Source organism: Plasmodium coatneyi, chromosome 12 (assembly GCF_001680005.1).
Source record: "Plasmodium coatneyi strain Hackeri chromosome 12, complete sequence".
NCBI classification, from domain to species: domain Eukaryota; phylum Apicomplexa; class Aconoidasida; order Haemosporida; family Plasmodiidae; genus Plasmodium; species Plasmodium coatneyi.
In genome coordinates, this window is record NC_033567.1 from 2,076,992 (window position 1) to 2,100,569 (window position 23,578).

Below are 23,578 nucleotides of genomic sequence, written 5' to 3' on the forward strand. Positions count from 1 at the left end.
TCAAAAGTTTCACCCAAGTGGGTATTGCAAAATGATGGACGTGGGCGCAGTAGATGCAAAGTGCAAGCTTAGCCAGACCAGCGGTTCACCGAGCAATGCTGCACGCGCAAAAACTGGCATACGCCATGGTGATCAAACTGCTAAACAAAATTTGATAAACAAAATTTGCTAAACGCATGGCTTGGAGGGCGCCTCCCCCAGGATGATGGTCGAGTTGATGGAGCCCTTGGAGCTGTGCAGCTCGCGGTAAATCTTATTTATCAAAAGCGCGTTGTTGCAGGGGATCTTATACACGAGGTTGCTAGTGTTCCCTGTGCGGATTATGACCCCATGACTGGAGGCCCTTATTTCGGAGATGTCCTCAATCCTGAGCGACCAAATGACAATGTCGCCCCCCCCCGCAACGCTCTTCTTGTCTGCCATATATTCACCATTCTTACCACCAACAAACATGCTGGCATACAAATTGGCATAAATAATAACCTTCGGATATAACAACAAAGAATAATGTGCAGGAGGGTGATTCTCCTGTTTATGTATCGTTAAACATTTCATAATATTTTTTGAAAATTTCAATCCCAGACATTCTCTTAATTCTGCTTCATGCAAATTGTACTCTTTTATTTTTCCATATTCTCCCCATAACATTCTTGGCTTTCGATGTCTCTTGATTTTGTATTTATGTCCTCCTATCGGTTTGGACACCTCAGCTTTTATACCCCTCGTAACATCAGATACAGCTTGGCCTACTTTATCTAGCGGCTTGACCAACGATCCAGCTACCCCTTTGCCTATCCCTTTGAAAAATCCACCAACTCCTTCCTTCTGGGCACCCTCAATTGGTTTCGTAACAATGTTGGATAAGCTCAGCACACCCTCTCCAATATTCTTCACGGCACTCAGGAGCCCTTCCTTCATGTTCGTGTTTGTTTTAAAGTTCCTTTCCTTCTGTCTCCTATTAATGTACTCTGCATCGAAGGTCAAATTGGAGAGAAAACTTCCAATACCCACACTTACGTTATCAACAGCGTAAACGGCTAGCCCTATGGTATTCCTTCCAATTTCCAGGGGAATCTTCGGTATGTTAATCAGGCTGCTATATCCCACTATGAACCCTAAACATGCCAAAATGGAGTGACTGTACTTATCCTTCAATAGAGCATAAAACGACTTCAAGCTAACACGGATGTTGTTAAAAATTTCCTGATTCAGGGTAACAGGTGCTCCTAGCAATTCTAACTTTCCCGACACCATCAATATTCGTAAACCGATTCTCAGCAGATCACTCATCATGTGCATTTTGTCCAGTAAAAAGGAACACCAAACGATGAGGGTAAATTTGTCTATCTGCATGTACTGTATGTTTATGGCTAGGGGGATATCTGGAGATTTGTAATTCACATAGACGGGTAAAATGGTCCACTTCTGGATCTCCTCATAGAGCAGGTTCTTCTTCTGCACGATGCTTATCCCTTCAATATACTCTGCTATAAGCAGGTTAATTCCATTTAACGTTTCGGCATCCATTTCGATTTCCACGTCATCCAAGGAGACTTGTATCTTTTTGAAAATCACGTCCTTGTGAGATATGAAGGACCTCTCCACATAAATGTTTAAAAATATTTTTTCGTCATTTGTGTTCATCCCTTTTCCAATTATTCCTGCACCACTCTCAGTAGCCCTCTTACTCATCATATCGCTGTTTGTAAAATTGGATCGACCGTCACCACCGATGCCACTGCTGCTATTATTCCGACCGTACAACTCGTCCATTTCGCTCATGTAACTGCCCTTTCTACCTACACCACCACCACTGATCCCATTGGCACGACTTCCCTGCGGGTGATGACCACCATACGCATTTTTAATTCTCTTCAATTCTTTTTCGCTGTTCGCTGAAGAAGCCCCTCCTGATGTGCCTGCTGCTCCACCGCTTTTATCACTGTTCGTGCTTATGCCCCGGTTCGCCAAAAGCACACACTTCTCACAGGACTCCAGCTGACAGTCCACCTGCACGTCCGTAATTTTTATGTCAATAACTTCTTCCTCGTTCTTCATATAAAACAGGGCACACAGTTTGGACAGCTCGATGAAGAATACCTCCTCCTTCAGGATGTTCGATATAATGCTTACCCCTATTTGGGTCACATTAATAATTACGTGCACATTCTTATACGTGTTGCTGATCATCTTCACGGTTTCCTCGCGTTTGCCCACGCCGTAGTAGTAGTAGTTCCCATACCCGCTGGTATAACCGCTCACGTGACCCTGGTGCCCACTTCCACCAGCACCATCTGCATCTGCGTCTTCCTCCGTACCATACTTCACATAGTTATATTCACTTTGCCCAATCATCATCCTCTTCTGAACATAGCTACCCCCCATGGCGCTCCTCACGACGCCAACTTCGTTGCCATGTTTGTCCCTCAACTCGTACCCTCCCTCAGCAACTTCTATCTTGTGGTACTCCTGCATGTCCACCGAATTTTTAGAAACTCTTCCACCCTCACGGGTGTCATTAGTATACGAAGTCGTGGAGACAAATCCTCCCCCATTGTGAGGTACCCCCCGAGAAATGTTCATCCGGTGGGTCAACCTAATCGTTATCAAATCTTGGATGTACTCTACAGAGACGATAAAAATCACGTCATAATAATACACCTGGAATAATTTCTGCGCATAATTATACTGCGCGAATTTTAATATGAAGGATGTCCTTGGGATGGTCTTCATATCATGCAGTACGATCTCTATCTGTACATTTCGCGTTACATAAATGAAGGGATTTACCCACCCTAGGTAACTAGACTGATCATATTCGATGTTAAAATAATGTTCCATGTCAGCTGTGCTTAGAAAATTCTTTACGAACATATTTTTTTCAAATTTATAATTTTCTTCTTCATCCATTTTGAGGTGTTTCGCATCATCGTGGAAGGTTCGTATTTTCAAATATCTTGCCAAGTTGGAACAGTTATACGCAATAAACCCTTTATTCATATTATTGTCTAGCTTTTCTATTATTATATTTTTCGTGCCCATGTCTGGGATGCACGTAATTACATACACTTCCGATTTTTCCTCTTTCACGGAACTGTTGCTCACTACCATGTAGTTGGTCCCCACGAAGTTTTCACTCGGAAATATGACGGACGACCAAAATGGGTTCTTGCTTATCTTGTACTGCTTCGACGGGATGGACACGTAGTCTTCCCTCTTTCTACTGGCATGCCCATCATCATCGGCAATAACAGCATCAACGCCAGTGCCATCGCCTGAAAAAGCGGTTTCCTCCTCCAGCGCCCTAAACCGGAAGAGCAAAATATTCTGCTTCTTCGGGAAGTACAACGGAGAGGTGTCATTCTGACGAACGCCTTGGATTTTATCCGTCTGAAACTGCTTCACCAAGATAGGATGGTTCAGCTTATTGCTAATGATAAACTGAGGCACCACAGTGATTATTCGGCTAATGATATAGGGTATGTTCGTCGTCTTAATCTTTTCCGTGTTCAGGCAAAAGGTGTAAAAGAAATTCTTGCACACCACACTCGTCTCTGTATAACTACCAATAGGGGGTAACGTCGCCTTGAACAGTATGAGCGAATTGTCCACAGGACAGGGGTAATTAAAATCGTTGAAAATATCACTATAATCGTTAAATGTCTCTACCCCCCCTACTTCCAAACTGCGAACCCCATTTCGGCACGACCTCAAATATTCATTGTGGTACATCTTATGCGGTAACAGCAAATCTATTTGTGAATTATCCCCTAACAAAGTTATTCCGTTAATAATGGGGTAGTACTTATTAGAATTGATTGCCTTAATGCCTAAACCCGTTCTGTCAATAAAACACCTCGGTAGGGAAAAAATGTACAGCTGCTTATTCCCCAGGATGCTACTCAACGAGTTGAAATACCCACTGAAGTTTTTTATTAACTCTACTTCCACAGAAGCGAACCGTTTAAAATTTAGAGAAAATCTCATAACCGATTCTTCGTCATCCTCCAACAGAAATAACTTGTCTGACCACTCACATTGCGAATTTCCAATTTTCATTTTCATGTTCAGGCAGGTATATTTCCTAATTTCATAAATGTAAAAAATGGAAAATGGATTCAACCGCTTGTTTACATAACCTTTATTTGACGTGGAGGAAGATAGTTCCTTTTTCTTCATTTTTATTTCCTCATCGATGTTACTTATTTCCTTTTCCAACCGCTTCAATTCGTGTAAGTACACCCGTTCGTTGTTCTGTGCGCCCTTTCCTAAAACATACTCATTAGAGTAGCCACTCATAGTAGCCGTTGTGGCGCCTGCTGAACTATTCCCCGAATTGACCTGTTTGACCGAAGCTACTTTGCTAAGGTATGCATTTATCTCCTCGCACTGCCTCAACAACTTCACCTTTTTACTTTTCAAAAGGTCGATCTTCCCCTTCTCTTCATACACGTAATCGTTCTGTTTCTCCTCCGAAATTTCTGATGTGATTATAATGTCTACCAACGCAGGAATGGCGTTCACCACACTCACATGGGGATATATGGTGATAATTTTCAAATTCTTTTCTGCAGGGAGGGCACTTATTTTATTCTCAATCTTTACAATAAAGTAAAGGTAATTATTGCTGTCCTTCATTTTGCACTTCTTCACATATGTCCCTTGGTTAACGTCAGAGCTGAAAATGTCGGACCATCCCTTTTCGCTGCTGATGGAGGAGGTGTCCATCAGTTCGCTTGCCCCCTTTGGGGGAGATGATCCATCGGTTATATGCATTTCCCCCCCTGGGGACCTATGTCCTTCCGCTTTGGGGCTATCCGATTCATTATTTTTATTCAAACCTGGTACGCCCTGACCACAGGAGGTACTTTCCTTGGCACCTCTTCCTTTGGAAACCTCTACTTTGCCCCCCGAACTGACCACCTCGTAGTACGCGTTCTCCTCGCTTACCAGATTTATCGGCTTAAAAGACAGATACACATGTGACGGGCCACAAAAGGCACACTCAGGAGTGGACAACAAATACTCATGATTTAAAATGACCGTGAAACTCAAATTATTATTCTTCTGACGCAACTTTATATTAGGGTTTATATTCAAGCTATTGGACACCTTATAATTCTTAAACGAATCGCTATGGTTGGGGTAGAGCGTGCTAATTGGTATGGTCCTATTCTCCAGAGAGGTTAGCAAGATGGGGTTTCTCGATCCATCGAAGAAACAAAACTCCAAAGGAATGCCACACTTGTTTACAATCCGAACCGTTGAAGACATGAACAATATTTTATAATTCGGCATGGGAGATATGATTTCGCATACTGTCTCTGCGAGCGGGGTTACGGGAAGGTGATTATTCTTCAGTCGGTATTTGCAGGCCAGATTGGTCTGCCTGTCCATCTCCTCATTCAACATTTCCCACTTTATTGGCTTGTCTACGGTTGGCTTCTTCACCGTCAAGTCGTCCTTTCCGCGGACCCCTGTGGTTAAGGCACCCTGAGGGGGGATCCCGCTGCCCACACCGTTACCATACGCCTCATCAAAAATATAATCCAGCGGCTTCATCATGTGAATGACGTTGCTGCTTTTCAGCGATGTGGTCAGAGTCGTGCAGCTGTTCTTGATCAAGTTTATAAGGACGCACTCGCAGTTCTTCAGAAATGGGCCTACGAATTTGTTCGATGCAAATATAGAATTCCTAATGTCATTCCCCCTTTGGCTGTACTTGAAGTAGTGCCTTTCACTGGAGCTACTTCTGCTATCCACCGAGTCTGCCTCGTCCATCTCGTCTTCGCTGCTCCCATTGGAAGTACCCTCCTCATCCAGCAGTAGTTCCTCCTCTTGCCGTCCCCCCTCCAGAGACAAATCATCATTCGAAGCGAACAAATCGTTATTCCTCATATGCGTTGAGGCTTCCTCCCGATCGAACTGCTCCATTTCGTCCGCCCCGACGTCGGTGCCATGGATCGTCTTTTCCGCCATCCCCCTTTCATCCGTAACGGTGTTTGCGTTATACCTATTATTGTCGTGACAGCTTTCCTCTCCCCCCTGGAAAATCGTCACCTTGCAATTGGAGTTGGAATTCGGCATCAAATTAATATTACAATTGGGATTGACATTGGGATCTTTTCGCCTCCCTTGGCTGTACGCCAACAAATTCTCGATGGTCTTCTTCGGATTCTTCGTTATCATCAAATCGAGGACTATGTCCCTTTTACTCACATTGGCAAACATATCATGTATAACGTTCACCACGTTTGTGGGGGGAATGGGGATGAGGTACAGGTAGAGGCACTTCTTCTCTATCAGGGAGTTGTTCGCGATCTCATTCACAAGCAGTCGATCTAGGGAGATCAACTCGTTCGTGGTTACAATTTTGGCATACAACTCGGGGGCACTCTTTTCCCCCTCGCAATCGGTCGAAGAATCGTCAGCGTCGCTTCCTTCATTGTGATAGTTATCCCTTTTAACTCCATCATCCTTCTTTCCACTGCCCTTCGTGGTGTGTAATTCCATTTTGGACAATGCCCCCCCTACGTTTGTTTTTCCCTTCTTCTGCTTCTGCGCTACACCGGTGGGGGTCACCCCCGTGGGAGCATCCCCCCCCTCGTGCACAATTCGATAACCTCTCCCCCCTTTGCCATTTCCACAGGGGCGCTTCTTCATCACCTCTTCCACGCTACCCTCAGGCATCACAAAGGCGTAAAAAAAGTCGCTCGTCAAGTTGACGTAATAAACAACGGAATTGTCCCTCATGCAATCGTAACTGTTTCGATTTTCCTCCTTCTTCAGGAACTCATCCAAATGGAAATCTGTCTCCTTCGTCTGATCAATGTCACCAGGAACTGATTCAAAAACGGACGAACAATCCTCATAAATGCTCTTACTTTTAATACTAAGTTTTTTCTCATCTAGCTCAGCGGAAACGCTCTCACAATTGTTGTTAAAAAGGGACAAATGGGACCCCTGGTTTTCTTCCCTCTCAACTGTGTTGCTCGGCATACATCGGTTGCCTTCCTTTTTCAACCCCTTAAGCACCTTATCCGTAAACACAGGAAGGAACAAAAACAGCAGGTTAACTAACTGTGGGGTTATATTAAACCATAAAGCATTTACACTGTTTATCTTAATTATGCTGATCGGAGACTTGCTTGATTCTGTGTCCTCACTGAAGGAATCATTCGGTAGTATCTTGTGAATGTCCAGCGAAATGTTGCATTTTTCCAAAAAGGGTTCCCAATCTCCAATGCAGTTGTTAAAATACTCTACCTTCGAATTCAAGTCGTTTATATTGTACGAACATTCATCTGAGTAAAAATTCAAGCATATGCTCATACTCATGATAGTCCTGATTATTGGCACGATGGAATTTCTTATGTCGTCGATAAAGGTGCACTTCACATTGTGTAGCTTTATTACTATTTTAATATCTCGATACGTTTTTACCTGTTCATTACCGCTGGTTAAGTCCGACTCTGACTCGTTTTGTAATGCACTTTTACTGGAGAATATCCTGCTCGTTGTGTACGACTCCGTGGAGGACGAGTCGGAGCATGTCATCAAATTGGAGTCCGTTGAAATTTCAGACAAAGCGTTATACGAAAATGATTCAATCACGTTGTTGCTCGATTCGGATAGATCTACCTCAACTTTCTCCTTCCTCGTTCTAACTATCCCCTTTTCCTCCTTAGGGGGGTTTATTCCCACTGGAAGCTTCTCCTCCGATGCGCTGTCTCCCTCCTGCTTCATAGCTTTCCCCCGATTGTTTAGGTCCCCCACCACGACCGCTTTCCTTCTTCTCTTTCCCCATTTTAGCTTATTTATGTTCGTAATCTGCAGCTCCTGTTCGGGGTTCTCATCTCCATCTCCAGCGCTTCTCCCCCTCACAGCATCTTCCGCACCTCCCCCTTCTGCCTCCCCATCCAACACCTCCTTCATCACAAAATAAATGTTATTCCTCATAAATTTGTTCTTTATCTTCGTATGAATAAACGTCATCGGTGGGATCACCGCACCCACGGCGATATTCGTGTAAGAGCTGGGCACATCCCCAAACAGAGTGGACGACGCTCTTAGCAAAATCTCCACATCATCATTCGACAGTCGTATGTCAAAATTCCCAATGTGAATATCCAGCTCAAAAACGGAGATAAACTCCGGGTAGTCCTTCTTCCTAACATTCGCTTTTAGAATATAATTTTCCTTTTTCGTGTCGACTGACTCGTATATCGCCTCCCCCTTAACATTTAAATTATCACACAGTAGAATTTTTTTCTTATGATAATTATGCAGCGGGTTAGACACATCTTTAGGGGCTCCTTCCTTCATCCTATTCACCCTCCTCCTCTTCCTACTCAAATCGCTAGAAAAATTACTCACATAATTAATTCGCTTTATTTTACTATTTACGGCGTAGATTTTCCTAAATATTATGCACTTGTTTAAGAGGGAGAAGGAGAAGACGAAGTTGTTGGACCACAGCAAGATCGGATGAGCTACATCCTCCAGATTGGTGAAGATAATAAAATTCCCATTGTTCACTTTGAAGCTTATGTGAATGGGCTTATTATCCAACTTTAAAATTTCATTTATATTTGTTATCGTTTGATTTTTCTCATTCCCCATGCGTTCTCTGATAAACCTGAATCGACTAGAATTAATGCTGCTTCCTCTCGATATATTTCTTTTCCCATCCGTTGGATTGTGACCCCCTGTTTCGTCTTCCTCCCTTCCCCCAACTGGGGTCATTTTCTCCTGCTTCCCACGACGACCTCCCCCCTCTTTCTCACTTTTCGCCTCCGATTTAAAAACATTTTCCTCTATGCTGATATTCTCCACAGCATACCTTTTCGTATTCTTGCCATACCTGCTCGTTTCTTCCGGGGGGGTGTCTTTCTTATCCTCTTTCAAATTATGTTTCTTCTTCCCTACCATGGCAACATCCTTATGGGAAGGGTCATACGCCCCAGCAACTTTCTTCCCCCTTTTCTTCCTTCCTGGCTCCTTCGCCGAAACGATGTAGGGAGATGGCTTCGGGTACAGATGCAGTGTGCTCAAATTAAAACCGGTGGACAGGAATTTATATATATCCATAAAAATGATAAAAAAGCAACAGATGTATGCATCATCCAATTCTATGCTTAGGATGATATCCTCTATAAAGGAATTTATTCTTATCTTTATGCCCTTTTGCCTTTTCTTCTTTTTTTCCTCGCTTAGAAATACGTTGCTCTCGAACATGTACCGCAGCAGTGCTTTGTAATCCTTCGGAGATGCGGGGGGAGGTTCGCAGCGATCACCCAAAGCGTGGCTGCTTCCCCCAACAGGGTTACTTCCCACAACAGGGTTACTTCCCACCGCGGCGCTGCTGCTCATGTTGTTCTCCTCGTCTAAGTTCGAAATGCACGAGTTGCTATTCACCGACACGCTCGTGTCCTTAATTAGAGATAACTTAGCCTCCGCATTCTCCTTCACAAAATTCACCCTCATTTTTTCCTCATAATATTTGTCCCCCCGTTTTCTCTTCACCCTGCTTGCTTCGTTCTCGATGCAGCAGTATGCCACTCGTTTGTAGTAGTTAATGGAGTTCTTCCTCACATCATCAATGTAGAGGGAGTTACTATAAAGGTCGAAAAAATAAATATAGTAAAAATCTAGCAAAACTAGGTGGAACGAGATGCTTATATTTTGGAAAGTTATTATAGCTACTGGGGTGTTTTCGTCAAAGGAGGTTCTAATCTTTAGGCTTTCCAGATTTATGTAGAGGTATAACTTCAGCCCGTTCTTCCTCACGGGTTCATTCGCGACCGGGTTTAGCGTCCCCAGGGGGCTACTCAAACCGTTCTCCTCGTTTGTTTCGTTCGTCCCGTTCAACTCTTTCTCCTCATTTGCCGCGTTTACCTCCTTCGTTTGGGTTGCTTCCCCCCCGCGGCGAACAGCCAGGTTGCCCAAATTGATGTTCCCCTTGCGGAACCATTCTGCGTTCAACATGCTGTCTATGTTCACGCCCCTATCACAAATGAAGCACATCGGGAAGTAACCCTTGTAGCAAAAGTTCTCATTAATAATGTCTAACAAAAAGGCCAACTGGAAGACAGTCAAATCCAGACAAAAATCGTTCCCATTCAGGTAAATGAAAACACCATCCTTGCTGCTCACTAGGCATAACCCTATGTTCACTTTTTGTAAAATGTTCCCTTCTATGTTGGTACTTCCCCCATTTTCACAGGCGCGACTTTCCATGTCTAGCAAATCCACATAGAGCGTAAAATCGTATTTCCCACCCACGCTTGTTGTCTTTTCATTCTTTTCCAGGTCCTCATTTTCTGTTACCTCACCTGGGGTCGAGCTACCACCCTTATCGCTGCAGTGGACACCTATTTGACGCTTCCTTGGGGTAGCTCTTCCTTGGGTTGTTGCTCTTGCCTGTCTTGCTTGCCTTTTCCTCTTCCTCCTCTCCCGCAACGCCCTTCGCTGATTTTCGACGATCCCTTCGGTGTAATTCACAGTGTACGAATTCTTAAATTTTAAAGTGCCCAAATGGAATTTCAAATAAGATTCAATATACGGGATGGAGTTCCCCCCTCGGTTCGCATTCCCACCTCCACTGATACTCCCCTTCGAGCACTTGGACACATTCTTAACCTCCCCTCGATAATTATATATTATATTCTTATCCTCCGGAATAATAACAACGGGATCAAATATGGTGCAGTGGAAGAGAAAATACTTCGCCTGAGCTACCTGTACCACCTTCTTGTACGATTTACTTATAAACACGTTCAAAATACCATCATCCAAATACTCCAGAAATAACTTCAAATCGCGTAAGTAAAAGATGTAGTATATACTGGATATATCGCAGAGCAAACATATGTTGTAATTTCTCCTATCCTTGTACACCTTAATTTTTCCAACAAATAAATCCTGTCTTTTCTGTTTGTTTGATTTTTTTTTTTTTTTTTTTATTTCCTCAGAGAGGTTATCCACACTGATGTAGTTTAAAATATCCTTACTGTTTCGTCTCTCCGATGTCGCTTTCACATTCTCCCCTTTGCCATCTTCACTGAGTTTCACCCTCTCACAATCGGTTCCGCCGAACCTTTTGCTCCTTCTCGAAATGAACAAATCATACGTGTAATCATTTATATTGTTCGAAATGATATTTTTGCTATTCATCGATATGATGCCCTTCTCAATATTTACGAACATTTTCTGGTCAAAATTTAAGTACACCTTATTTTCGTAGTATATGCTGCTCACTTGAATTTTTGAGAAGATCTTCCTCTTCTGCCAGAAGGCTAGGGAGGCACTCTTAACGTAGCAATTGAAGAAGTACTTCACGTAGGAGTTCTTCTGCCCGTACAGTTTCGGTAGGGTGTTATTCAGCCCATTGCTAAGGATATCCCGATCTCCATCACCATCGGCACCACTTTGTGTACTCCTTCCAACCATATGCTGACTTGTGCCCATTGGTTCCAGGAAGTTGCAACCGCTGGATTGTACCGGCGGTTGCCCCATCTGAGCATCCCCTGAATGTGTGTCATCACCTGCACATACGGTTTCCTCCTCATTATTCTTCCTAGCAGATTCTAAGTCCAAAATATTCAAAGAATTCTTCACACTATTTAGGGTCTTCTGCACACTTCTCAAGGTGTGTTCCGAAATGAACATTTTATAATTTTTTAACTCCTCGTTTTTTAGCTTATTTTTTATATACTTCATGTCCTTCTCTATTCCATACTGCAGCTTCTTCTTGTATTCCTTCATCGTTTTGAATATTTGCTTGATCGTTTTGTACTTCCAGTGGAGTTCAATGTCGCTGATGATTAAATTCACGTGCGTCCTGGCCCTGTTGATTTGGTTTTGCTCCTGCAGGATTTGCAGGTTTATGGACAGTTGCTTCTCTTCGATGGCGTCCATGAAGTCGTCATCATCCTCCTCATCGAAGTCATCGATGTCTTCGTCGTCCACCGCTCCCCCCTCGTTAGGAGTACTTCCGTTCGAACCCCTCCTCACCTTCCCACGTTCATCCAGATCATTACTTGGGGGACATTCCTTCCCCTCGCTCGGAAAATCACTCTCCATAAATTCATCTATCCTTTCAGCGGACTGAAAACGATCTATGCACCTAGACCCGTTCTCCTCATTGCTGGCATCCCTGCTCATGTTATTGCCGTCCCCCCTGTGGCTGCTAATAGGCTTATCGATGGTTGCACCTCCACTGGGCGGGGTCCCCAAGTTGGTGCCCTCTCCTCCTCCTCGTGACGCAGATGGTGACGATGCTGGTGGTAGCATCCCCCCCTGAGTCACGCCCCCATTAACCATTGCGTTGTGCTTCTCCTCCAAATAAGTCGACAACGACCGGAAGAGAAAAATATCCTTCGAATTCACATTCTTCGTTAGGGTAAAAAAAATCGGCTGTCTATTACTCGGGTCACAAATCCACAATTGCTCTATTTCAACCTTCACAATTTTCCTCTTCTTCTGCAGGTAATTCTTGTAGGATATTCCACAGGCCTCGTACTTGAGCACCTCCCTATTTTTCCCATTTTTAATGGAGAAGGCTGAATTTTTAATTAAAAAGTCGATGTCATAGAGGAAGGATTCTTCCTCCGGTTTGTTAATTTGGTTCGCATCAGTCAGGTTACCCTTAGACTCATCGTCATTCGGAGCGTGAACACTGACGGGGTCACTCTCTTTGGACGCTCCCTCCGCGGAAGGTATCTTCAAGCAGATATTTCCTTCCTCCTTGGAAGAAGAAATGACCTTCTTCTCCACTGAAGTTTTCTTTCTACCTTTAAGAAGATCCTTTTCTTTTTTATTTTTTGAGTAGAACCGAGTTAAATACCTTGTGATGGATGTCGGCACAGCCAATATGATGCTCACTGCGTCTGGATTTATTTGGAAAAAAATGCCATCCAATATGATGTTTGTTTTTAAAATTTTCAAGTCGTATTCCACGTACACCTTTACAGGGATGGGCTGCAGTATGTAGAACTTCTCGCTCTTTTGGGTCTTTTCCTTTATGCGGTGACAATAGCTGTCCTTCAAATGGGCTTCTTCCATGGGGGATTCCTTCCCCTCCTCCTCCACATTTGGGGTCTCCCCTTCGATGGGGGGTAATCCACTAACCAAGTCCACCTCAGTAGATCTAACATCCACGCCATTTTTGCACGTGCCCCCACCCCCCCTCAGAGACGCCTTCAAGCACGTTATCTGCGTTTCGTTGAATTCAAAAATCAAGTTAAATTTGTGGTACGTGCAGGGGAACTCCGTTTTGGCTATCAAATTACCCAAGTGCAATTCCACAATACCGTTGGTTAAATTATCAAAGTGTAATATGGGTCCACATATATGAATGTAAAATTCGAACAATTCTGGCAAATGCTGGACTGCTCTGTTGTATACGTTTTCTCCCTTCTCCTTCAGCCCCTCTATCAATTCCGTCTGTTCCATCTTCTTGATGTGCTGCAGCGCCTCGTCGTCTTCTTCGTCATCCTCTGACGTGTCCTCCTGATCGTCGCCCGTGGCGCTTTTAGCAGTCTCTCCTGGGGGCGGTTTTCCTGGAAGCTCTTTACTGGGGGGCTCATCTCTTAGTGGCACCTCTGTTCGTGGCGCCTCCGCCGCACCGTTGCCCACGACGGAGCCCTTGCCCTTCCGAAAAACAGACTTGTGCTTTTTATTAACGATATCTATCAGGGGAAAGGCAAACGACAGTATATTCTTTATAAGCAACGGAGAAACATAAAGCTCCAATGGATTCAACCTTAACAAAGTGGATAGGGTGTTCCCCTTTTCAGTTACTAAGTGGTTTATCTCTACATAGGCACACAAACTTTGGCTATGTAGCAAAGAATAATAAATTGCATTCTGGTAAATGCTATTTCCTGTACTGTTAACATTGTAGGGAAATAAATTTTTGTTCGTTCTAAACTCCATAAAAACTTTACTCTTATGCTTTGCTACGAAATTTTGTAACTCGATTATGAACTTCCATTGGAAATTATCATTATCGTTGTGGTCCACCACGGACTGTAACGACAGGGAAGAATATATTTGGTAAAAATTTATCGAGAGGATGTTAATTTCTTCATACTTTATCCCCTTCTTTATATAGTTACTGTTGGAGGGGCTCATAGCTGGAGAGCTATTCAACAGGGTGTCTTCACTTCCGCTGAGAGATATTTCCTCCCCCGGTGGACTGCTTATCGGATTGGAAGTTCCTTCCCTTAGTCCACCACCAGTTACGCTTCCATCAATGGGGCATATAGTCTCGTTATTTCTTCCCCTTTCTGATAACTCCTCTTGCTTAAGAAGCACGCGTCTTCTTCTCCTCCTCTTACAATCATCATACACGTTGATGGAAAATTTTGCCAATTTGAACTGAAAATCATATTTGGTTGGAAGGACCACATCATAATTATCCTCATTCGTCATGGCTTCCTGCAAAATGTACAACTCCTTCTCATTTATAATGTCTTGCTCGCTATTTAAAATACTCTGCACCTTATTTTCTATGTCCTTCTTATTACCCGTAACCCAGGACCACCAGGACTGCTGCTTATATATAGAATCGTAGAGATATTTTTTTTTCAAATTTTTTTCTTCAATTATTTTTTCCAACGTATTTTTACATTGCAATCTCCACTTTGCTAGATGGCGTACCCCAACTACATCGTACAAAATTTGCAACCGGTCCATCTCCAGGGAGGTTAACTCCGTGGTTGATATGTTGTACTTCTCTGCAAGAACTTTATTATACAGATTCATGAATTCGTTCTTGGTTTCATTTCGCAGCGATTCTATGTCTAACTTGACTGTACAGGCATACTTTAGCAACAATTTGTTTGTTTGATTCCTGGACTTATTCGCTTCATTCATTATTTCAATAATTTTTGTAATTTGCGTTCTGGTTAGCGTAATTCCTTCCCACTTTTCCCCTATTTCTAGCTTCACCTTCAGCTCCTTTTTGTTGCTGGACTGTTCCACCGGCAACACCAAGTCGAACGGCTTTATCAAATACTCAAAGTTGTAGTAGTTTAAAATTTTGCTGTCGTCATCTTTTAAAAAGTTGCTAATCTGGGTTAGCGTCCTTTTCAAGTAGTTTTCCTTACTATCACCATTTTGATCTTCCTCCGGGTCGGCACTCCCTAACTTGGACTCAAACGTCAGGTCCTCGTTCTTGTCGTAACTAATGGACAAGTCATCCTTCACCTTGGACGAACTGTCCAAATTGTCTACCCTTCCACTGGCATCATTTGCTTCATCTTCTTCGTCGGACAGAGATGACCTATTCTTCAGGTCTTCCCTTTCGTCCTTATCAGGGTCGCCCTTTGTTAACGAATCGGACGAAGCGCTGGTGGCCTGCCGCTTGGGGGACCCCCCAGAGATATTTCGACCGCTTCGACCACTTTCGCCCCTTGTCTTCCCCTTTTCCCCCTTCCTCCTCCTGCGCTTTTTCCTTATATTACTGTTGCTGTAGATACAGAGCCCCTTGAACTCGATAATGTGATTTAACTTCTTATTCTCATCACTCGCATTTGCACCCGCATTTGCACCCGCATTTGCACCGGCATTGGCAGCCTCCGCCGCGTTTTCCTCCTTCACAAGACAATTCTTTACGGAGGATGACTTGAGGATAAATCCGATGGAAAAGTTCCTCTCAGGGTCTTCAAAATGAATTAAAATGTCCTGAATATCTACATGAATATTGTTAATAATTTTATTTAACAATTTAAATATAAGTGTGGACTTTTCCGATGACTTTTCCTTATTTTTCTGTTGTTTAATGAGGGAAATTTCTTCCTCCAACAGTTCCAGCCTATGCATTTTGGCCCTTCTCAACTCTTCGATGATCACATCTTCGCTTTTTTTGTAGCTTCTTGGTTTTATATATATGTGTACATTTTTAATGAGCACACATACGGGACTTTTCCCTAACTTACTCCATGGAATTTGTATATTTATTCGTCCTATGTTACCATGGATTATCTTAAAGGACAGATCTAATATTTCGGTTATTTGCGGCTTAAGCTTCAGGTTCTCTAGAACTATGTTGCCAGACCATACCCCCAAGTGCAGGTTCCTCTCAATCCCCTCGACATAAGGCGCGAGGAACTTATTCAGTAGCTTTTCAACTAATGACTCCAACATTTTTACCACCTGTAGAGCCTCTACGTGGGTCGTTTCCTCCCCTTTCTTCCGCTGCTTCTACTCCCGTTTACCACTCGTTTGGAAAACGTTTGAATTTCCACGCATTGAGAAGAGTATCTCCTATAAATTGAATCATGGAGCGGTAGCACACGGGGATAAAAGCGATCGTGCCTTGGCATATCTCATTGTTTACAAGTATGTGTAAACTTTAACGTAAGCTTCTGCTTCGTTTCTTATACTATTATATTTTATTCTATTTATTTTCTGTTTGTAATATCATTCTCCTAGGAGCTAGGATGATAAAATGACATTTTATAATATATATACCCCCTTGAGGGATGTATATTTTCGAAAAATATTACAGTTCTGCTAAACTGTTCATGATAAATTTGCACAACTGCCTCACAAAAAAAAAATGATTATATTGTCATAATAATTACATGAAGCAAAGTATACAGAGTGATGGGCACTAAGTCGGGAAATGCCAATTTTGTTGGTTGCTATTTGGAAAAAGTTCTTCCACATGTGCCACGTGTATATGAATATGCATGTACGTGTATAAACACATATCTGCAACAGAAATGGAAGAAAAACATTTTTTTACAAGTACAAAACCCCTTGCACTGGAAAAAAGAGCGGCGGGATTAATTGGTGTTCCTTGGTTATGCGCACTTAATGTGTACATTTGCATTTTCAAGCACGTTATTTTTTACATTTTTCCCGCATATAAAATTCTTGCAAAATGTGCTGCATAACAATTCCTGCTTTTCCGCTGTTACACAAAAGGGCAGCCAGGATGAGCTCCTTTCTCGCAACACTTACTGGCATGTATGTACAAGCGCGTGGGGGCACATACACATGCAAAAAGCGAACGTGCGAATAAAGGCAAACCCCAACCCCGCAAAACATACACTCAGTATTTTTCTATGCCTGCCTATAATGCGTCCTTTCTGCGGCGTAGTCATCAAACAGTTATTACTTTATAATAAGTGCCAATGTTGAAAAAAAAAAAAGTTGCGAACTGTTAAGTTTAAATAAGGAAAAATGATCTTTTTTTCTTTTTTTTACATGAACAGGTCATACATTCTGTGCATTTTTAAGCGAAAATTTTTTTTTTTTTTTTTCTATAACTTCAAATTTTAGCTGTTTCTTTTATTTTTACATGAACAGATCACACATTTTGCGCTATTAACTGCAAATTTGGCTTTCCCTTTACGGAGGCAACGGTTTGTCCCATATTTTCCAACAAGTTAATATATCCTTTTTGCTAATTCGAGAAAAGACCGAGTAAATAATGTTCATAAAGGAACCAAAATGACCCCTTATTTTAACTCCCCTTTGCCATTCGAAGGAATTGATACAAATGGGGGGATAAAAGACTTTTCGACGGAGCAGGCTCATTGTATACCCATAAAAATAGGGCTTCGTAGACCCATCAGACAAACGCATTATTCGATATGCGTACAAATAAGAAAGGCCCCCCTTCATGATCTTTCTTACATGCTGACATGAAATACAGCGCGATTAAGTTGGCAAAGTTATTCTCTCAAAAAGTAGGCAAACGGATAGGAGGTATAAAGATGACGCGAAATGGACGAATCAGTTTGTTCAACCATGATATGCCTTTCACCCGTGCATTTAAATTTCCCCGCCTCATATATTGCTTAAATTGGAAAATTTAATATATAAAAACAGTCTATGCATTCCATTTTTTCCTTTTTTTTGTTCACTTAATATGTAAAGCTGACAATTTTATTAATAAATAAAACATATCGAAGGATAACAAAAATTTAATCTAACGTTAATAAGTTGATAAAATAGCAAAATTTTTTAACTTTAAACATTAATTGGAAAAAATTAAAAAATAAGAAAAACATAACAATATTAGTAATCACACTTGAGAACATTGGAAACGGAAAGATATATGCCCATGTAAACACTTGAAAATACACATAAATACTTAATTAAAAGCTACATAGCAACAATTACAAAGGATTCGCAACAGTAGCACGAATAACACCTTATCTCGATATAGGGGCAGTGGTGGAAGGATTGTACTCATTTAAAAATAACTCCCCTTTCAAATGGGGAAAGAATCATTTCAGAAAAAATGTATAAAACATGATATGATACAATGTGATATAACGTGACATACTGCGATATGATATAATATGCGCCTTTTCACGTGACATCACACATACTACATACGCATATAAGAAAACGTTTATTCAAACTTCTAGGCAAAAAATAAATGCTTAAGACGAGGGTCTGGGGAACCATGACATGTGAAAATGGGGGACTTGAATATGCGGTATTCGGCATGCGATACGAGATAAACTGCAGGGAATAGGGCTTGGCCATATGGCATAAGCTTTGCGCTCTACGCGTCATGCAAAGTGCAGATTCGTGCTGCAAAGAAATATATAATAACTACTTCGTTAAAACCGTTTAGTTATTTAATTCCTCTTTTCAAATCTTCTGTTGTTCCACATAGGCGTCTCATGGTAGTTCCTCCGGTAGGACGATCTGAATCTGTCTCCGCCTCGACCTGTCCTATCTGCGAAGGGGGGAAAAAAGTAGTTCAATGTTGGGAAGTCGAAGAACAAAAGGGAGAGCCAAATGACTCATTCAGCAGAATGGGCAATATATCCCAACATGAGTAGAGGCAAAATGAAGGGAAACCTTTCCCCCATATGCCCCATTATGTGGGTGAAATAAAAAAAACTCACATTTTCGTCTATAGGACTTTTCCTTTAGTATTTGATCAGCAGTCATGACATTCACGTCCTTATCATCTATAGGTGCTTGGTAACCTATTTCCTTTTTGTCTACATTTGTATCATTTTTTGTTAAAATGATTTTTATGCAAGGGACGGTGGTTCTGAATTCAATTATTCTATTTTCCGTTTCCTTATTCTTGTCGTTTTCTTCACCCTCTTCGTGTTCTTCTCCCTCTACTTCATTTTTCTCTTCCTCTTCCTCCTCCTTCTCATCCTTCTTTGCGGCAAGTGGGTCTTCTCTGCAAAGGGGTACAAAAATTGGGGTACGTTTGCATGTTGATTAGGCTTCAACATATTCTTATGCGCATTTACGCCTTAAATGAGCGCAATCTACCTGACAGGTAAGGCGGCCACGCAAAGTATGCACTGCGCGGAAACGCTCTATGTATGCGCTTCCATCATGCCTACCTCCTAATGATGTGCTCCTTCTCGTAAATCTTGGTACATTGATGTAATCCCTTGGCCCTCCTCTTGACCATCTCGGCCACGTTGACCACCGAGGTGATGGCCTTGCCGACGCCAGACAAGATCACGTCATCGTGCGTTTCAAACAGGACAATTGCTTTGTAGACGTAATCTAGAGCATCGCTCTTGTAGCTTACTCGAATTTCATTATCCAATTTGGTGTCGCTCTTCGTGCTACCGGGCATGTTGGAGTACGTGGGGGGCGGCGAATTTGTGAAGGGATGAACGAAGGGGGTCTATCGGCGGGTATGCAAATTGGCGCTGCGTGGCGGAGAAAGTCAATTGAAGCGAAACAAAAAATCAGTTAGACGTCAACCATGCGTGAAAAAAAAAAGCTCATCAATCTGGAAATGTAGACGACGCAAAGGACTCGCAGATGGAACGATAAATAAATTGGGCTAAATAAAAAACTGTAGAACAACTCTTAAAAATAAATATACCGCTTACGCGTTGACAAAAAGTGAAATGTATGTAACCCACAAATGAGGAAAAAATTGTTAAAAGAATTGCATCCAATGATTTTTTTCTTGAAATGGATTAATTATTTTTTGGCATGCACGGGGGGACAGACAACAAGCAAATTGGCAAATCATAGAATCAAATCACCGAAAGGGGGAACTAGAAGATTGTAAAAATAAACAGGTAAATGGGGAAAAATGTTTAGTGGGAAAAAAATAAATGGTTAAATATCAAATTAGCAAATTGGTAAATTGACAAATTGAAAAACTGACAAATAAAGATCTATATGAGATCACGCAAAAACGGGAAAAATAAAAAAGAATCAAGAAATTAATTTTTCAAAAATTTAAATTAAATCTAAAATACATATATAATAACATATTGTTTGATATAAAAAATCGGGTAACAAATGTAATTAAAATCAAAAAAAAAAAAAAAAAAAAAAAAAAAGATTTTTTCATATATATTTTTTTCTCCCTTTTTTATATCGCTGCATGTAGTAAGAAACACCATGAACCTATAGAGCATACAATATTTATCTGCATTATACTTCTTTTTAAGACTGGGGGAGTTGGACGCTCCTTTTTTAATTATATTTTTTTGCATGTATTTCGCGCCGTTCTATATATCATTTTGCATACCTTTTGCATACAAACTTTGTTATACCACCATTGCTCCTTTTTTGAAATTTTTTTTTTTGTTCTTGTCAGCACCTTTTTTTCGCGTTTTTATTTTTTTTATCGCCCCCTTTTTTCGCGGTTCTTATATATTTTTTATGGCCTTTTTTTTTGTCGTTTTTTTCCTACCTGCGCAATCACCACCCGTTTTACCGTTGCTTAATTTCTTCTTTTTTAAAAGTGGCAAAACAATTTTTCTTTTATAATTTAAATTCCCCGTTTTGCAAAAGTTCAATCCCTCCGCTTGTCATTTTTTCCAAATTGAACAACAAATACCCAAATGCAGATCCGCTATGGTCGCACGAGGCAAAAAGTGGCCATGCGCGCAATTTTATTTTTCATCTTTTGGAAGTAGTTAAAATTAACTGAGTGTTATACAACGGCATACAAAAAAAAAAAAAAAAAAAAAGAACAAACAAAAAAATTGATATCTACGTATGCACGCGTCATCTGCAACGAGCATTACGCGTTTGTACATTCGAAGCAAATATACTTATTACGTATGTTGGAGTAGACAGCTGTACATTTCCCGCGATCATGTTTCTTAGCCCCAATCCGTTTTGCATACCCAGCAAAAGGATCTCGTAATACGCACATAGGATGTGGTAGACGAAAGGAGCAAACCATCCCTGTACAATGGTGCGTCTATCCATATGTTCACCAAATGAGTGGTAAAAATCTCGCACCCAGGGAATTCCCGCGTCTCCTTTGTCGTTTAAAAGAATTCCTAAACCTCGCATTGCTGAAAAGGTGGTATAGAAAATGAAAAAAAAAGGTCCCTCCCCCCCAGGTCTTGTAAAAAAATTTCGCCTGAAGAACACAAATATGATAGCGCGCCGTAGGTGAGTTCTTAGGCAAATGGTAAGTTTGACTCCTTCTAGGGGGCGAACTAAAAAGGGGGGATCTCCATGTCATTGTTTTTCCGGACCCTTTGCATTCCGCAGGGGTTCGCGACTGGACTTGCTGATCGGCTCACCTGAAGTGACGCCCCTTCTTCACGGCCACATTCTTCCAGGGTGCCATTTGGAAGGACGCGCATTTTTCCAAATGAGGTAATCATCGATAATTCCCCTCCGCGCGGAACAAAAAGTTTGTTAAGAGCATTTGTACCCACTGTTACCCTATTAACGCGTAAAAACTATCGAATTCATTATAAAGGTGGACACATTTTATGAAGTTCGCGTTATATTTTAAAGTCATATATTATGCCATTCCATGTATTATCGTGGCAAAATTATGCAACCCAAAGGTACAAGTATACGGAACATGAACATCAGAAGTGCGTAAAATGTGCGCGAATTATCCACCAAGAAAAGGATATAATATATTCGATTTTAATGCTTAATGAAAGGTACATAATATTTAAAGTTTAGGTTTTTTTAGAATTATTTATTTTTTTTTTTTTGTGAATTACTAGTCAAAATTTTTATGTCTTAATTTTGTTATTAAGAGAACACGTCAAATGTTAGGGAATTTTTTTAATTGTACTTTTTTAAATAAATCTACAGAACCTTGTATGTATTGTAACACATTTTCTGTTCACATGATTATGTGCAAGTGCAAACCATTTGAACAATTTTTTTTTTGTATTATTCCTTATAATTGACCATTTATGAAAATAATACTTTTCCAATAGTTCGAAATAAGTAGTGGGATTAATATTATCAGTGCTAGTCTTTTTATATTCTTTTAAAAACAAAAAAAATGAGCACCGCTTTTTGTGGTCCTCGCTTCTTCATTTCAATATGTCTTTTAATTTTTTTTAAAAAGAATCATATGAAAAACAATTTTGCAGGCTCATTAGGACAACAAGGAATAACTGAAAAAATTGTAGTTTACGGGAAGCCTTAGTTTCTACACCCTTTTTATTTTTCCTTATATTTTTACATTTTTTCTTTTATAAATGTAATAAAATGTAAATCAAAGAAGCAACCATATTTAACACCCTTTTATTTAACCTAATACATTCTTATACAATCTGAAATTTTTTTTGCGCGCGCACACATTCTAATTTAGTGTTATATAATGGTACGCACATATATAAGCCGTTTTAATATTCCGAATTAGGATTACTTCACTGCATCACTAGCAATGTATGGAAGGGAAAAAAACGCAAAGAAATTAGAGTAAAAGCGTAATTTAAATTCTGGAGAATATGTAAAGGGAAGGAAGGGGAGTCATCGGGGTTCGAAAGAAAATGAGATAGAATTCAATTTCTTCTCCTTTGCGCAAAGGTGTAATTATAGGTCCCATAGCGCACCATTATTAGTAGCGCTATTTTTTTGTGCTTTTATTACTCAAGGTCAATTATATCACAATTATCAATATAACTCTGTTTGTAGGAATTATGGAATAAATTTATGTTATTCAAAGTAAGGAAAAAATACATCAAACCACACTTGTAAGTAAAGAACTTCCACAGGAATGAGCAATTAACATAGAAAGCTTTAAGAAATAGGAAGGAGTATATATTCTGGTACTTTAATGAGTTTACTATCCATGGAGAAATTATAATATATAGGAGAAGAGGTCTACACCTTTGTATGATTACATTATATGCAACATACTGAATGAAATAACATCGCATCATGTTGTGGTTATTGTGGAAGTTTGGGTGAATGTACACTAGTATAATACATGGGGCACATATTACATACGTTGATAAGCTATATTTCGGTGACTCTGTCCCTTTCGTTGTTGATGTTGTTGCCTTTGTTTTTGCTGCCCCTGTTTCTTCCGCTGCTGTTGTTGTGGTCTTCCATTATTTACCCTTCCTCCCGACCGTATAGTATATGGGGAAGAATATTCGCTAGAGTTCCCTGCTGTTGAAGCTACTGTCGACATATCTGTAGAAAAAGTTTCTGGTGTTAATGTGTCGTCAACGTTGTGACGTCCAGTGGACCTCCTTTTTCTGCGTCCATTTCCCATAAAGGTGTTGTTACGTAATCCAGAGAATAAGGAAGTGTACTAAGAATGGAAAAAAAGTGAGGGGGTGGGAATTTTGTATATAATATATATATATGCAGTGTACAGCCTTATGTGTAA

The 23,578-nt window shown here is 40.9% G+C and overlaps 2 protein-coding genes across 2 annotated transcripts; both read right to left on the reverse strand.

Annotated features, from left to right (window-relative positions):
* Positions 1–168: 168 nt before the first annotated feature.
* Positions 169–16,152, reverse strand: PCOAH_00041250 (Uncharacterized protein; the record flags this gene model as incomplete). Its single annotated transcript, XM_020060913.1, has 1 exon — positions 169–16,152. One exon carries the CDS (start codon positions 16,150–16,152, stop codon positions 169–171), a length of 15,984 nt encoding a protein of 5,327 aa, XP_019916518.1.
* Positions 16,153–18,608: 2,456 nt separating this feature from the next.
* Positions 18,609–19,582, reverse strand: PCOAH_00041260 (ALBA-like protein; the record flags this gene model as incomplete). Its single annotated transcript, XM_020060914.1, has 3 exons — positions 18,609–18,709; positions 18,882–19,171; positions 19,341–19,582. The coding sequence occupies 3 exons, from the start codon at positions 19,580–19,582 to the stop codon at positions 18,609–18,611; spliced, it is 633 nt and encodes a 210-aa protein (XP_019916230.1).
* Between the last annotated feature and the right edge of the window lie 3,996 nt (positions 19,583–23,578).